At 42.5% G+C, this 15,560-nt stretch overlaps 1 protein-coding gene across 4 annotated transcripts in view; it reads right to left on the bottom strand.

Moving 5' to 3' along the window:
* The window catches only part of LOC116986432 (phospholipid transfer protein), a 60,252-nt gene that overhangs the window by 14,863 nt on the left and 29,829 nt on the right, over positions 1–15,560 (bottom strand). For all 4 annotated transcript variants that reach the window (XM_033041970.1, XM_033041969.1, XM_033041968.1 and 1 more), the window contains 5 exons: positions 12,300–12,391; positions 10,798–10,974; positions 10,655–10,714; positions 8,590–8,760; positions 657–724 (listed from right to left, as the gene is read on the bottom strand). In XM_033041970.1, the coding sequence (XP_032897861.1) occupies positions 657–724; positions 8,590–8,760; positions 10,655–10,714; positions 10,798–10,974; positions 12,300–12,391 (568 nt within the window). The remainder of the gene's footprint in view (positions 1–656; positions 725–8,589; positions 8,761–10,654; positions 10,715–10,797; positions 10,975–12,299; positions 12,392–15,560) is intronic.

Raw genomic sequence — 15,560 nt, 5'->3', positions numbered from 1 at the left:
ATAACAATAATAGACTAAAGATTTTTGTCACTAAGGTTTAACTAATCCATTAAATGCTTAAGAATCAAAATAAGATCCAGCCCACTTTCGGACCCATAAATGATAGTACCGCAGAATACACGATATTGGTGTCTTAAATCACACCCCCCTCGGTGTTGGGCTTCATTTGAACATTTTATGAATGTTCCCTGTTTGTTTGAGACTGGTTTGCCATTTCAAATCATCTTCATGGACAGCAGGCTCCTCAGTTAAGATACTTTGGTCTGCTTTCTCTGAACACATGGGGTAAAGACTGCAACTTTACTTGGGGCCAATGGAATGGTAATGAAGTAGAGCAACCTTTCTCCCACAAAACACTGGAATGCAATCAGGTCCATTTCGGATGGGTTTATTAATGCTGATCAGGGTGATAGACCCTGTTCAATTTGAGATGATTTCTCTGCTCCTGTTCCTCCAGTTTGGCCCTCTATTATTCATTGGGCTAAATGTCCAACAATTGAGATCTTTCCTAGGAGCCAATGAATGATCAGTGCATTCTGCCAATCAGGTTCACAATGTAGGATCCAGTGACCTGGCTCAGTAACCTATGGATTTTTACTATATTGCACAAGGTGATAATTATGTGCTGACACATTGCAGACCACCAATGATCCTACCTTTTAAGGCCCAGTGTGATTGCTAGGTTCTTCCCCTTCAAAGCCACCTTAGCATTCAACTTTGACTCCTGCAACGAAAAAAAACAAATGAGGTGCCACATGTGATGTTGATTAACAAACCATTAATTTGTCCATTTTCTTTACTGCTAAAACACAAAGTACTTATGTAAAATGCCTTTACACAGTAAAACTATGGGACAACAAAAACTAGCATGTAGATGCTAGTATATCATAGGGGTTACCAAGAGGGCACCTCCCGTCACTGGTGTTTCATTGAGTTAGGCCCACGACATCTTGGGAAGGCTCAACAATCCGTTCTGGTCTCCCAGAACCACATTACTCAATACCTGCTCTCACCACCTAGGCTACCAGTATGTGGGGGGGAGGGAGAAAGGGGATGGGGGTGGGAGGTTCATGGAGGTTACCGAAAATTGGAAAATTAAATGTTCATACCACAGGGGTAAGTTACTCAAGTAGAATATCATGCGCAGGTACTCCAGTTTGTGTGTGGCCTAAATCTGGCAATGAAGAAGGCTCAGGCCAGAATGGTCAGTATGTGAAAGGGGAGTTGTAACAGAAATGTTGGAAGATGATGTGTTCGATGCAGAAGTTGGTAGGGTGAAAGGTGAGGACCAGGGAAACTCTGTGTGTAGGAAGGAACTGCAGAAGCTGGTTTAAACCGAAGATAGACAAAAAGCTGGAGTAACTCAACAGGACAGGCAGCATCTCTGGAGAGGAATAGGTAACGTTTCGGGTCGAGACTCTTCTTCAGACTCCACCTCTGGAGAGAAGGAATGGGTGACATTTCGGGTCGAAACCCTTCAGATTCTATCCTTGTTCCATCTGGTGGGAGGGAGAGCGAGAGCAGAACCACAGAACACAGAGGAGACCCAGGTGAGGGATCCATGTATAACATAAGAGGGGAAACCACACTTTGAAACCACAAAGAAAGAGGACATCACGGATGCCCTAGAATGGAAAGCCTTATCTTGGGAGAAGATGCGTCAGAGACGGAGGAATTGATTAGTCTAGAAATACCTAGTTTTTGCAAGAGGCTGACCCCATTCAACTGTGGAAGTCATTGGGTTTGTAATAGATGCCAGTTGACAGTACATCCCCTGTGATGGAGACTGGGATATCAAGAAACGGGAGAGAGGTGTCAGAGACTATCGACTGACATCTAGTACAAATCTACCGACTCCCAGAGTTATCAGAACTACTCTGCCTCTTGCAAAAGCAGCTGAAATCCAGATGGGAGGTTACAATGACTTCCTTTGACGTCAAGTAGCATTACAATGCATTCAGAAAGTATTCAGACCTCACTTTTTCCACATTTTGTTACATTACAGCCTTATTCTAAAATGGATTAAATTAATTATTTTTATCATCAATCTACACACAATACCTCATAATAAAAAAGCAAAAACAGGTGTTTGGAAATGTTTGCAAAGTAATTAAAAATAAATAACCGAAATATCACATTTACATAAATATTCAGACCCCTTACTCAGTACTTTGTTGAGGCACCTTTGGCAGCGATTACAGCCTCAAGTCTTCTTGGGTATGACGCTACGGTAATTTCTCCCATTCTTTTCTGCAGATCCTCTCAAGCTCTGTCAGGTTGGATGGGGAGTGTTGATGCACAGCTATTTTCAGGTCCCTCCAGAAATGTTCCATCGGGTTTAAGTCCGGGCTCTGGCTGGGCCACTCAAGGACATTCACAGACTTGTCACGTAGCCACCTGTGTTGTCTTGGCTGTGTGCTTTGGGCCGTTGTCCTGTTGGAAGGTGAACCTCCGCCCCAGTCTGAGGTCCAGAACGCTCTGGAGCAGGTTTTCATCAAGGATCTCTCTGTACTTTGCTCCGTTCAGCTTTACCTCAATCCTGACTTGTCTCCCAGTTCCTGCCGCTGAAAAACATCCCCACAGCATGATGCTGCCACCACCATGCTTCACCGTGATGAGCGGTGCCTGGTTTCCTCCAGACATGATGCTTGGCATTCAGGCCAAAGAGTTCAATCTTGGTTTAGGTGCCTTTTGGCAAACTCCAAGCAGGCTGTCAAGTGCGTTTTACTGAGGAGTGGCTTCCGTCTGGCCACTCTACCATAAAGACCTAATTGGAGGAGTGCTGCAGATATAGTTGTCCTTCTGGAAGGTTCCCCCATCTCCACGGAGAAACTCTGGAGCTCTGTCGGTGACCATCGGTTTCTTGGTCACCTCCCAGACCAAGGCCCTTCTATCCCGATTGCTCAGTTTGGCTGGGTGGCCAGCTCTATGAAGAGTCCTGGTGGTTCCAAAGTGCTTCCATTTAAGAATGATGGAGGTCACTCCGCTCTTCGGGACCTGGAATGCTGCAGAAATTGTTTTATACCCTTCCGCAGATCAGTGTCTCGACACAATCCTATGTCGGATGTCTATGGACAATTCCTTCATCTTCATGGCTTGGTTTTTGCTCTAACATGCACTATCAACTGTGGGACCTTATATAGACAGGTGTGTGCCTTTCCAAATCATGTACAATCAATTTAATTTGCCACTGGTGGACTTCAATCAAGTTGTAGAAACATCTCAAGGATAATCAATGGAAACAGGATGAACCAAAGCTCAATTTTGAGTGTCATAGCAAAGGGTCTGAATACTTATGTAAATGTGATATTTCAGTTATTTATTTTTAATTACTTTGCGAAAATTGCTAAACACCTGTTTTCGCTTCTTCATTCTGGGGTAGATTGATGATAAAAAAAAAGATTTAACCCATTTTAAAATAAGGCTGTAACGTAACAAAATGCGGTAAAAAAAAAAGTGAAGGGGTCTGAATACTTTCTGAATGCACTGTACATCAAGTGCATTAAGGAACCAAGGTTAAAGTTAACAAGCATTAGAGGGAATCCATATCTCCAGATCAAAAGACCAGGCATGGAAAGTAGGGCCATGAAATGGCCATTCAGCTCTTCAAGTTTGCTCCACCATTCAACATGAACACGGTTGATCCTCTATCACAATATTATATTCTTGCACCCTCCCTGTGCCCGCCGATGCCTTTTGTATCTATCTGCTGTTGATCTTCTTTTGAAAGATATTCAGTAACTTGGACTCCACCACCTTCATGGCAGAGAATTTCTAAGGTTCACTATCCTCTGAATGAAGATTCAGAGTCCTATGACCTTGGTCCTGCGACTGTGAACTCTCGTTCTGAAACATCCTTCCCTCATCAAGCTTGTCTAGTCCTTTTAAAATTTTGTTTGTTTTAATTCCCATTCTTCTAAAATCTAATGAACACAGTTCACAGTGAAGTAGTTAATCCAATCTTTCCTCATATAACCATTTTAGCATCCCAAGAATCAGTGTGTTGAATCTTCGCTGCACTGCCTCTATGGCCGATAGGACTCCAGATGCGGTTTCAGCAAGGTCACCGATAATTTTCTGCACTCATAACCTTTTTCAATGATGTCCAATGTATCACTTTGCTTCATCACTGTTAATCAGTTTGATTTCAGTGATCGAGTTACTTGGTAAATCAATATTTCTCAATATCTTAACCATATAACCATATAACAATCACAGCATGGAAACAGGCCATCTCGACCCTTCTAGTCCGTGCTGAACACGTATTCTCCCCTAGTCCCATATACCTGCGCTCAGACCATACCCCTCCATTCCTTTCCCGTCCATATAAATATCCAATTTATTTTTAAATGATAAAAACGAACCTGCCTCCACCACCTTCCCTGGAAGCTCATTCCACACAGCCACCACTCTCTGAGTAAAGAAGTTCCCCCTCATGTTACCCCTAAACTTCTGTCCCTTAATTCTCAAGTCATGTCCCCTTGTTTGAATCTTCCCTACTCTCAGTGGGAAAAGCTTATCCACGTCAACTCTGTCTATCCCTCTCATCATTTTAAAGACCTCTATCAAGTCCCCCCTTAACCTTCTGCGCTCCAAAGAATAAAGCCCTAACTTGTTCAACCTTTCTCTGTAACTTAGTTGCTGAAACCCAGGCAACATTCTAGTAAATCTCCTCTGTACTCTCTCTATTTTGTTGACATCCTTCCTATAATTAGGCGACCAAAATTGTACCCCATACTCCAGAATTGGCCTCACCAATGCCTTGTACAATTTTAACATTACATCCCAACTTCTATACTCAATGCTCTGATTTATAAAGGCCAGCACACCAAAAGCTTTCTTTACCACCCTATCTACATGAGATTCCACTTTCAGGGAACTGTGCACAGTTATTCCCAGATCCCTCTGTTCACCTGCATTCTTCAATTCCCTACCATTTACCATGTACGTCCTATTTTGATTTGTCCTGCCAAGATGTAGCACCTCACACTTATCAGCATTAAACTCCATCTGCCATCTTTCAGCCCACTCTTCCAACTGGCATAAATCTCTCTGTAGACTTTGAAAATCTACTTCATTATCCACAACCCCACCTATCTTAGTATCATCTGCATACTTACTAATCCAATTTACCACACCATCATCCAGATCATTGATGTACATGACAAACAACAGTGGACCCAACACAGATCCCTGTGGCACCCCACTAGTCACTGGCCTCCAACCTGACAAACAACCATCCACCATTACTCTCTGGCATCTCCCATTCAGCCACTGTTGAATCCATCTTGCTACTCCACCATTAATACCCAACCATTGAACCTTCTTAACCAACCTTCCATGAGGAACCTTGTCAAAGGCCTTACTGAAGTCCATATATACGACATCCACTGCTTTACCCTCATCAATTTCCCGAGTAACCTCTTCAAAAAATTCAAGAAGATTAGTCAAACATGACCTTCCAGGCACAAATCCATGTTGACTGTTCCTAATCAGACCCTGTTTATCCAGATGCTTATATATATTATCTCTAAGTATCCTTTCCATTAATTTGCCCACCACTGACGTCAAACTAACAGGTCTATAATTGCTAGGTTTACTCTTAGACCCCTTTTTAAACAATGGAACAACATGCGCAGCACGCCAATCCTCCGGCACTATTCCCGTTTCTAATGACATTTGAAATATTTCTGTCATAGCCCCTGCTATTTCTACACTAACTTCCCTCAATGTCCTAGGGAATATCCTGTCCGGACCTGGAGACTTATCCACTTTTATATTTCTCAAAAGTGTCAGTACTTCCTCTTCTTTGAATCTCATAGTTTCCATAGCTACTCTACTTGTTTCCCTTACCTCACATAATTCAATATCCTTCTCCTCGGTGAATACCGAAGAAAATAAATTGTTCAATATCTCCCCCATCTCTTTTGGCTCTGCAGATAGCTGTCCACTCTGACTCTCTAATGGACCAATTTTATCCCTCGTTATCCTTTTGCTATTAATATAGCTGTAGAAACCCTTTGGGTTTACTTTCACCTTACTTGCCAAAGCAACCTCATATCTTCTTTTAGCTTTTCTAATTTCTTTCTTAAGATTCTTTTTACATTCTTTATACTCCTCAAGCACCTCATTTACTCCATGCTGCCTATAATTATTGTAGATCTCCCTCTTTTTCCGAACCAAGTGTCCAATTTCCCTTGAAAACCATGGCTCTTTCCGATTTTTACTATTTCCTTTCAACCGAACAGGGACATAAAGATTCTGTACTCTTAAAATGTCACCTTTAAATGTACTCCATTTCTCTTCCACATCTTTCCCATAAAACAAAATGTCCCAATTTACTCCTTTTAAATCCTTTCGCATCTCCTCAAAGTTAGCCTTTCTCCAATCAAAAATCTCAACCCTAGGTCCAGTTCTGACCCTCTCCATAATTATATTGAAACTAATGGTATTGTGATCACTGGTCCCGAACTGTTCCCCAACGCATACCTCTGCCACCTGACCCGTCTCATTTCCTAACAGGAGGTCCAGCACCGCCCCTTCTCTAGTAGGTACTTCTATGTATTGCTGCAAAAAACTATCCTGCACACATTTTACAAACTCCAACCCATCCAGCCCATTTACAGAATGTGTTTCCCAGTCTATGTGTGGAAAATTGAAATCTCCCACAATCACTACCTTGTGCTTACTACTAATATCTGCAATCTCCTTACATATTTGCTCTTCCAATTTTCGCTCCCCATTTGGCGGTCTATAATACACCCCTATAAGTGTTGCTACCCCTTTCCCATTTCTCAGTTCCACCCAAATTGCCTCCCTAGACGAGCCCTCTAATCTATCCTGCCAAAGCACTGCTGTAATATCTTCCCTGATAAGCAATGCAACACCTCCACCTCTTGCCCCTCCAATTCTATCACACCTGAAGCAACAAAATCCTGGAATATTTAGTTTCCAATCACAGCCCTCCTGCAACCATGTTTCACTGATCGCCACAACATCATACTTCCAGGTGTCAATCCAGGCTCTAAGTTCATCCACCTTTCTTACAATGCTCCTAGCATTAAAATATACACATTTAAGAAACCCACCCTCTCTTATTCTCTGTTTATTGTCTTTTTCTTCTCTCTGCCCTACATTTTGGGTCAGAGTGCTACCATTCTCTGCCTCCTGCCTCACACACTGACTGCTAGCTTTCCCAATTTGAGTCCCTCCCCCCAACCATACTAGTTTAAAGTCTCCCCAGTAGCCTTTGCAAATCTCCCCGCCAGAATATTGGTCCCCCTCGAGTTCAAGTGCAACCCGTCCTTTCTGTACAGGTCGCACCTTCCCCAAAAGAGGTCCCAATGATCCAGAAACTTGAATCCATACCCACTGCACCAGTCCCTCATCCACTCATTTATCCTCCACCTCGCTCCATTCCTACTCTCACTGTCGCGTGGCACAGGCAGTAATCCTGAGATTGTTACTACCAGAGAGTGAAACTACCATCCGGGTCTCTTGTCTGCGTCCACCGAATCGCCTATCCGACCCCCTGACCATAGAGTCCCCTATTACAATTGCCCTCCTCTTCTTTTCCTTACCCTTCTGAGCAACAGGACCGGTCTTTATGCCAGAGGCATCTTGTCTTATACTTTACGTTACTGCGTTTCCTAATTTACATTTATCCAGGTTGGATGTGAAATAACTGAAGCAGACTTCCAATGGACATAACAAGGACGGAAAGTCACAGTGTTACTGATTTTTCTTCTATGCCAATATGGCTCTGTTCTTCACGACCGACCTCCAAGACCCCAAACTTTCATCTCAGTGCTCCATTATAATTTCCCACAAACTTTTGCTTTTACATATGTTCCCCATTCACAACCTTTCCCAAAACATACCTCTTGGAGGTGGATGTGTATATAGGGGAAATATTGGATCCTTTGCCCTGAAGGAGCAGCAAATTGGTGGAAGGTGCACAATAGGTTAGTGAGATTAGAAAAGGTTGGGTATGTGGAAATGCAGTTTAACACAATTAGGACTTTGGAACGGTAGCCTGAGAGATCTCAGGACATTGGTCTATTTTTCGAGTGGTGCGACTATCTGGATACCATAAGTGCAAGAACATTGTTGCTGGAAGAATAATGTGAAATTGTAATTGTAGGGGCACTCTGATATGAGGACACTTATGCCCATGTCCAACTTAGGAAACCTGAGCGGAAACCTCTGGAGACTGCGCCCCACCCAAGGTTTCCGTGCGGTTCCCATAGGTTGCAGGTGGTTGCCGGAGGTTGCAGGTAGTGGAAGCAGGTAGGGAGAATGACAAAAACTTTCGGGAACCTCCGGGAACCGCACAGAAACCTTGGGTGGGGCGCAAAGTCTCCAGAGGTTTCCGTTCAGGTTTCCTAAGTGGGACAGGGGCATTAGACTACAAGAATATTCTGAGTGTAAGGGCAGTAATCCCAGGCTATTTTGTGAATGTATGGACTCTGCATGATTCAAGCACTGTGATTGTGGGCAAATTGCAAGTGTGGGGACACTGTGTGACAATAGGGGAAATGTGAAGCTGTAAAGAATGAAAAGTTTGTAGATTGCGAATACACTCCTTACCATTGTTATACTGGACAATGTGACTGGTGCGGCATTTGGCGGCAGGAGGATGATATTCATGCGAGCGCTGACACTGGCAGTGATCCCTGACGGCTTGATTGTGCAGTGAGGAACCGATGTCACTTCCAACTTGAGCAGCAAAGGAGCTTCCTTGGCTGATGATGTTGGGGTCTTGGTGTCAGGGATTGGGAAAAGAAGTAGACAGTTAAAAGATTCAAGCATTTTCTGCATCAAAATGTAGTTTGGTTGCATCTCATTACAATAGCCGTTGTTAAGGAATTCATTTCAAAATGAACCCTTTACAGCATTAAAAATTACAAAATAGATTATTTAAAGGTCATGAAACATAGAAACATAGAAAATAGGTGCAGGAGTAGGCTATTCGGCCCTTCGAGCCTGCACCGCCATTCAATAAGTTCATGGCTGATCATCCAACTCAGTATCCCGTACCTGCCTTCTCTCCATACCCCCTGATCCATCTAGCCACAAGGGCCACATCTAACTCCCTCTTAAATATAGCCAATGAATAACTATGGTGTTTCGCTTTGTTATTAAACTATGTATTCTGACAAGGGGGATAGGTAATCTATTACATTTAATGTAACCGTAAGGAGGATTATTTGTACCAGTCCCATTACTGGACAAACAGATATTTCCTCCTAAAACACATTTTGCCAGGATAGTCAGATTTTGGCACAAATTCTCTCTGGCAACTATTTCTCTCTCTGTTCTCAGCAAATGTTATGAGCCACACTGTTCACAATCTGGATATATTCGAGTCCAAAACAAAAATATGACACCGTGTTCACAAGATCAACAAGATTGTCTACTTTCACTTCCATAACACTGCCCTTCTCCACTCCTGGCTCAACCCATCTGCTCGTGAAACCCTCAACCAGGCATCTTTTACTCATGGACTAGTCACTTCCAAAAAAACGGGCCAAATATTGAAGAGCTAGAAAACAGACAACAGTCCCCACAAAGACTTGCGTGCACAGCCTCCTAACCTCGTTAATGTGTTTGGTGCTCCATTTGTGAACTGCTCTATGTCGGCAAGACTAAGAGCAGATTAGGTGACTGATTTGCAGAGCCCTTGTGCTCTGTTCACAACGACTACCCCAAGCTCCCGGTTGTAAGCATTTCAATTCCCCTCCCCATTCCCACGCTGTCTTGGCCATCTCACTGCCAGGCCGATGCCAAACACAAACTACAGGAACAATAGCTCGTATTCTGCCTGGGTAGTCTGCAACCCAATGATATAAACAAGAGATTTTTCAATTTACCTCCCGAGTTCCCTCTTTCTCCCCTGATCCTCCCATTTGTGTTCCCTTTCCTATTTAGCTCCCTGTACAATTTTCCTCCTCCTCCTTCTTCCATCCATCTATTACCCACACATTTCACCCACTGAATCTCCTCCACCAACTGGCTACATGTGCTCATCACCTTTCCGTTAAAGGATTCCCATTATCACCTTCCTTACTAATTAGATTACAGCACGTGTACCATTGGTGTCTTCATTGTCACCCTCCAGCCTGTCCCCACCCTCCCCCAATCGGACTCCAACTGCCCCTTTTGTTTCTTGTTTGTTTCCACCTATCACCCACCTGCCTTGGGCACATTGACAGCTTCAAGTTTCCCAGTCAACTAATTTACACCTTGAATGTTCAAACCCTCAACATCTCCATCCGACTCCCAAACTGTCTGTGGATACTTTGCTTCTTCTGCCAACAAAAGCTCAACCCACTCATCTCCTCTCTCCTTCACTGGGCAGAACCTGTCCTGGGGTTGAAAAACTTGCCTTTAAATTCCATTCACTTCCTCCAAATCATCAGAGCCATCATGAAGAGAAAGAGGGAGAGAGAAAATGAGAGGGCGAGAAAAAAGAGATGGGGAGGAGAGAATAAACAAATTGGAAATGTTGCAACAGAGAGGGGAAGGAGAAAGACAGATGTAAAGATAATCAGAAATTAGATGGCAAGGTGGGGAAAGAAAATGTGAGAACAACAGAAAATCAGTAGAAAAGGAAGGGAGTAATAATAACATATGACATCATATTCATACTTACCATCAAGATGATTAATCCAAAGAATGTAGTCCTCAGTAAATAAGCAATATCCATGGGCATCTGGTACAAATTGTCAACAGGGATTCATTAATAGCCAACAATTTATTTCACATGAAAAGTGTCTGTAATGACCATGAACCCACCTTGCTCTCAGGAATATCAGCCTTTAGTGTTCCAGCTTTATAATAAGAGTACATGGCAGAGTCAAAGAAGTACTCGGATAAACAGATGTACACCATGCGATCCTTGCTCTTCAAATCAGGGATACTTACAGTGTTTGGCAGTGTGTCATTTTCATCACGAAGAGGGTAGAACATTCCCTGAAAGAAATAGCAGGAACCTCTCAGTAACACTGGAGTATATGTACTCCAGGCCCACCCCATGTGGTTGACTCTTAAAACCATTTGAAGTAGCCCGTTAAGACACTGAGCTGTACCATTAACACTGCAGCTGCTATTTGGAACACCAAGCTAAAGTGATGGTGAGTCCATCAACAATAATGTTGTGCTGCTGAAGAAGCTCTGAATACATTGTGGAACAATCAATACGCATATTCGTACATCAAACTCGCACAAAATGGTAAATCGTTCCCTAAACTCTTCCAGTTCACTGTCGAATAAATCACATTTTATCTCTGTTCTGATTCCTATGGATATTAAAGGAGGAAACCTTTGCATTCTCACAGAGGCAGTGAAGTGATTATACAGGCATGAGTGAAATTAAAGAAAAACAAATGTGCTTATGTAAAGTGGTTTATCTTGGCTTTAAGTGGAAGCATTTCATCAACAAAAATAACTCCATATAGAGAGTATTGGAACTGTTTCACTCATGGGAATGGTGCAATCTTGTGCATCTTTTCAAGTGGATTTGTCAATGGTATTTTTTGCTGCTTCAACATTTATTATCTGAAGTAAAGGGCAATTGAGTGGTTTTGATTTGGAAGATAAAATTAGGCAGTGAAGCTAATTTATAATGACACCAGCCAGGAATTAAGGTTTAGTGGGTGATGCTACAAGCTATTGCCATGGGGCAGTTATCCGACTTGCAAAGGATGATGACCATGGAAATGCATAACCCATTGGATTTTTCTCCCATTCATTAAGAGCATGGCATACATTTAACATCGCTGCCCCTTTTCTGCCTTTGGATTCCTTTAAAATTAAAAAAAATCTCTGATTTCCATGTAGAATGTATGAATGTAATCAGGGACTGAGCTTCCACGCCCCTCTTCAGTAGAGAATTGTAGTTTCACCTCCCAAGGAGGGGTAGAAATCTCTTCCCATCTCTGTCCTGAGAGACTAATTCCTTACTTTAAGATTGTGACTGCTTGTTCCAGACACACCTTTACTATCTTTGCTTTCCCTCCCTCCCGAGCAGCAGAACACACCTAGGTCACCCTCCGTCTCAACAATGTTTCAAGCTGGTCGTGAACAAACACCCAATCTCAGTGCAGGGCCAGATGGGGGAATTGCAAGGTTCAAAGAGGTACCCTCGTCCCAATCTTCAATGCAGTCCTGGCCCTGCCTTTCCCCGAAGGCGAGTCCCTCTGGAAAGGTCTGATAATCTCAGTGAAGCCATGTACTGGGCAGCAGGGAGGAAACTGTCATTATTTCTCACAGAGTCTGCACCTGCTTATGGTCCTTACCTTGAAGTCCATGTCCATCCACTCAGATTTAACATCGGGGTCACTGAGGAGGGAATAATCGATCCCTACGTCTTGATCCACTGCTGTTCGCACTTTGTGAGGAAGGCACAGACATCCACAGAGGCGCACCAATTAGTCAATATAGTGATCATTGAAAAACATAATCAATTGTTGAACTGCAAAAGACTTTCAATCCTATAGCCTAGATCAACATCACTCAGACTTTAGAAAATCATAAACTCGCCATCAGTGTTATTACAGTGGTGTAGCTAGTAGATCTGTCATACAGCTCCAGCAACTCTAATTCAATCCTGACCTCCAGTGCTGCCCATGTGAAGTTTGCGCATAATCCCTGTGACCATGTGGTTCTCCTCTGAGTGCTCCGGTTTCCTGTCCAAATGTCTTTTAAATATTGTTATAGTACCAGCCTCAACTACCCCGTCTGGCAGCTCATTCCATATACCCTCTGTGTGAAAGATTTGCCCAACAGGTTCCTATTAAATATTTCTCTCTTACATCTTAAACCTATGTCCTCTGGTTCCTGATTCCCTAGCTCCGGGTAAATGACTCTGTGTATCTACTCTATCTATTCCTCTCAAGATCTCATACACCTCGACAAAATCACCCTTCATCCTGCTGCCCTCCAAGGAATAAAGTCCCAGCCCCCACCTCTCCCTATAGCTGAGGCCCTAAAATCTTGGCAACATCCTCGTAAATGTTCTTTGCACTCTTTCCAGTTGAACAGAATCTTTCCTATAGCAGGGTGACCAAAACTGAACGCAAGACTGCAAATGTGGCCTCACCAATATCTTGTACAACTGTAACATAACATCCCACCTACTATACTCAATACCCTGCCTGATGAAGGCGAATGTGCCAAAAAGCTTTTTGACCACTGTATCTACCTGTGAAGCCACTTGCAAGGTAGTATGTAGCTACACTCATAGTTCCCGCTGTTCTACAACACTCCTCAGAGCCTGCCATTCACTGTGTGTTTGTATAGCCTCCGAGAATGTTGGATGAATTTTTTGCACGGTCCATGTATTGTAGGTATGTTGCAAAGCCTACCTGAAGCGTCGCTGAAAATCTGTCGCTGCGGGTGTGCGCGATTTTGGCGCCGTTTAGAGGGGGGCGGGTTTAAAACGCGATTTTCTCTAGGCTGTTCAAATCGAAGATGTTCAGCCTAGTTAATTATTAACGAAAAATCGCTGGAAGACCCCGTCGCAAAAGCTATTATTAGTTTTAAAGGCCTCGTATAATAGTTATAGTAGTTTAAAAATCAATCTATAAACCCGCGACCACCAGCAACCGCAGGGTCTCATAAAGCAAACAATTGAAGTTAGGCTGTATATTTTTACATTAAAAAGGGCTTCTTAAGATCCCTTTATACAAAGTTTAATATTGCGAGTAGCTCATTTTGAGCCCATTATATCCCGCAGTATTTTTCTGGGCATTTGGGGCACAAATCTACCGCAATGTGAACGTTCTAAACCAGCGCGTTCCACAGGGACCCACTGGAAAGCTGATTTAAATGGGCATTAATTTACAGCAATTGAACACTGAATTCCTTCCATTTGGCCTATAAATTAATGTAAATGAGATTTAAAAATCATGTTTTATTGTGAATTATTTGTGAATATTATTTGGACATTTAGGCTATTTAAAAATGTTAATCATTTATTAAGAAATGGATAGATGTTTAGATCTAGTAATTGAAGTCTGAAATTAGCTACAATTAGGTAACTAACTAATTATATGCTTTAATTTCAGGTCATCCAAGTAAGATTATTTTATATTTGTTTCAGAATACTTCAATCTATGATAACTGAAAATTTCATTTAGTTCTCTTAATTTTTAAGAAGGTTATGGGCTTTTGACTGTTCACGATCACAGCTTTTTTGTTATATCCATAGAAAATCAATAGGGAACAAGATGCTCATTTCCGAGTATGAAAATGGCCATAACGTTTTAAATACTTGAGATATGAAAGTGAATTAGGTGTCAAATTAAACTTATTTTTATGCTTTATCTGATGGGATAAATTGCAGACTTGATTTTTTAAATCTCAAAATTTTGTAACATTGCTATGTATTGTATATATTTATTACTTGAATAAAATCTATTTTGAAATTTGCCAAAAAAAAAGGTCCTGTGCTGGTTTGACTTCCCAAAATGCAACACCTCACACTTATCTGCGTTAAACTCCATTAACCATTCCTCACCGTCTCCTTGCACAACTGATCAAGATCTCTTTTTTTGGAAACCTGCATCTGCAGTTCCTTGTGTCTCCAGATTAGAGTTAGAATCGGGAATGAGAGATTTGCAGATACTGTGCATCTAGACTGACTGGTCTAAAAAGCCGACAGCTGGCAGTGAAGCAGTCTGCAACCTGAAATCTTGTGGAAGCTTGCTGTGCATACATAGGCTGACGTTTTCCCTCCTCTTACTTAAGTGAACAATATAATTTGTCAAAAATAGTGGAGGTTAATCTGGAGGTATGATTCAAATTTTAGTTTAGTTTCGAGATACAGCTCGGAAACAGGCCCTTCGGACCACCGAGTCCACATCGACCAGCAATCCCCACACACTAACACTATCCTAGGGCCAATTTTACATTTATACCAATTAATCTACAAACCTGTATGTCTTTGGAGAGTGGGAGGAAACCGAAGATCTCGGAGAAAGCCCACGCAGGTCACGTGGAGTACGTACAAACTCCGTGCAGACAAACACCTGTAGTCAGAATCGAGCTCAGATCTCTGCCGTTGTAAGGCAGTAGCATTACCGTTACGCATTCGTGCCGCCCTGCTATGCCACAGTGCCGCTGTGGGATGCCATTTGTCATTGAGAGCAGTAAATCCACTGTTGGATTTCTGGAATGAAGAGATTCACCTAGCTCTGATCAGTGGTTGAGCACTAAGATGGGGGGGGGGGGGGGGGGGGGGGGATGTATTAGAGTCATAGAGAGGGTGATATCAATATCTATGAGTGGTGGGTTGGAATACCTTGTCTCAGGGAATTAGGACAGACACCCATTGACTGTGCTTTTCCCATTTCCTTTAGCTTCCTTGGCCAATTCCCTGCAATTCTCATGCACAACAATTAATATCAATTTCCAGTGACAACCATTCTTTAAGTGGAGGGGACAAACTTTCATAGTTAACATGAATTGTTTCAAGATCTTTCCCAAATGATCGAAACAGAAACATGAAACAGAAGCATCATAGCTTGGCCAGATTTGTCTCCCATTGGAACTCTGGG

Source organism: Amblyraja radiata, chromosome 23 (genome assembly GCF_010909765.2).
Source record: "Amblyraja radiata isolate CabotCenter1 chromosome 23, sAmbRad1.1.pri, whole genome shotgun sequence".
NCBI classification, from domain to species: domain Eukaryota; kingdom Metazoa; phylum Chordata; class Chondrichthyes; order Rajiformes; family Rajidae; genus Amblyraja; species Amblyraja radiata.
This window is presented reverse-complemented; position numbering and strand designations above follow the sequence as displayed.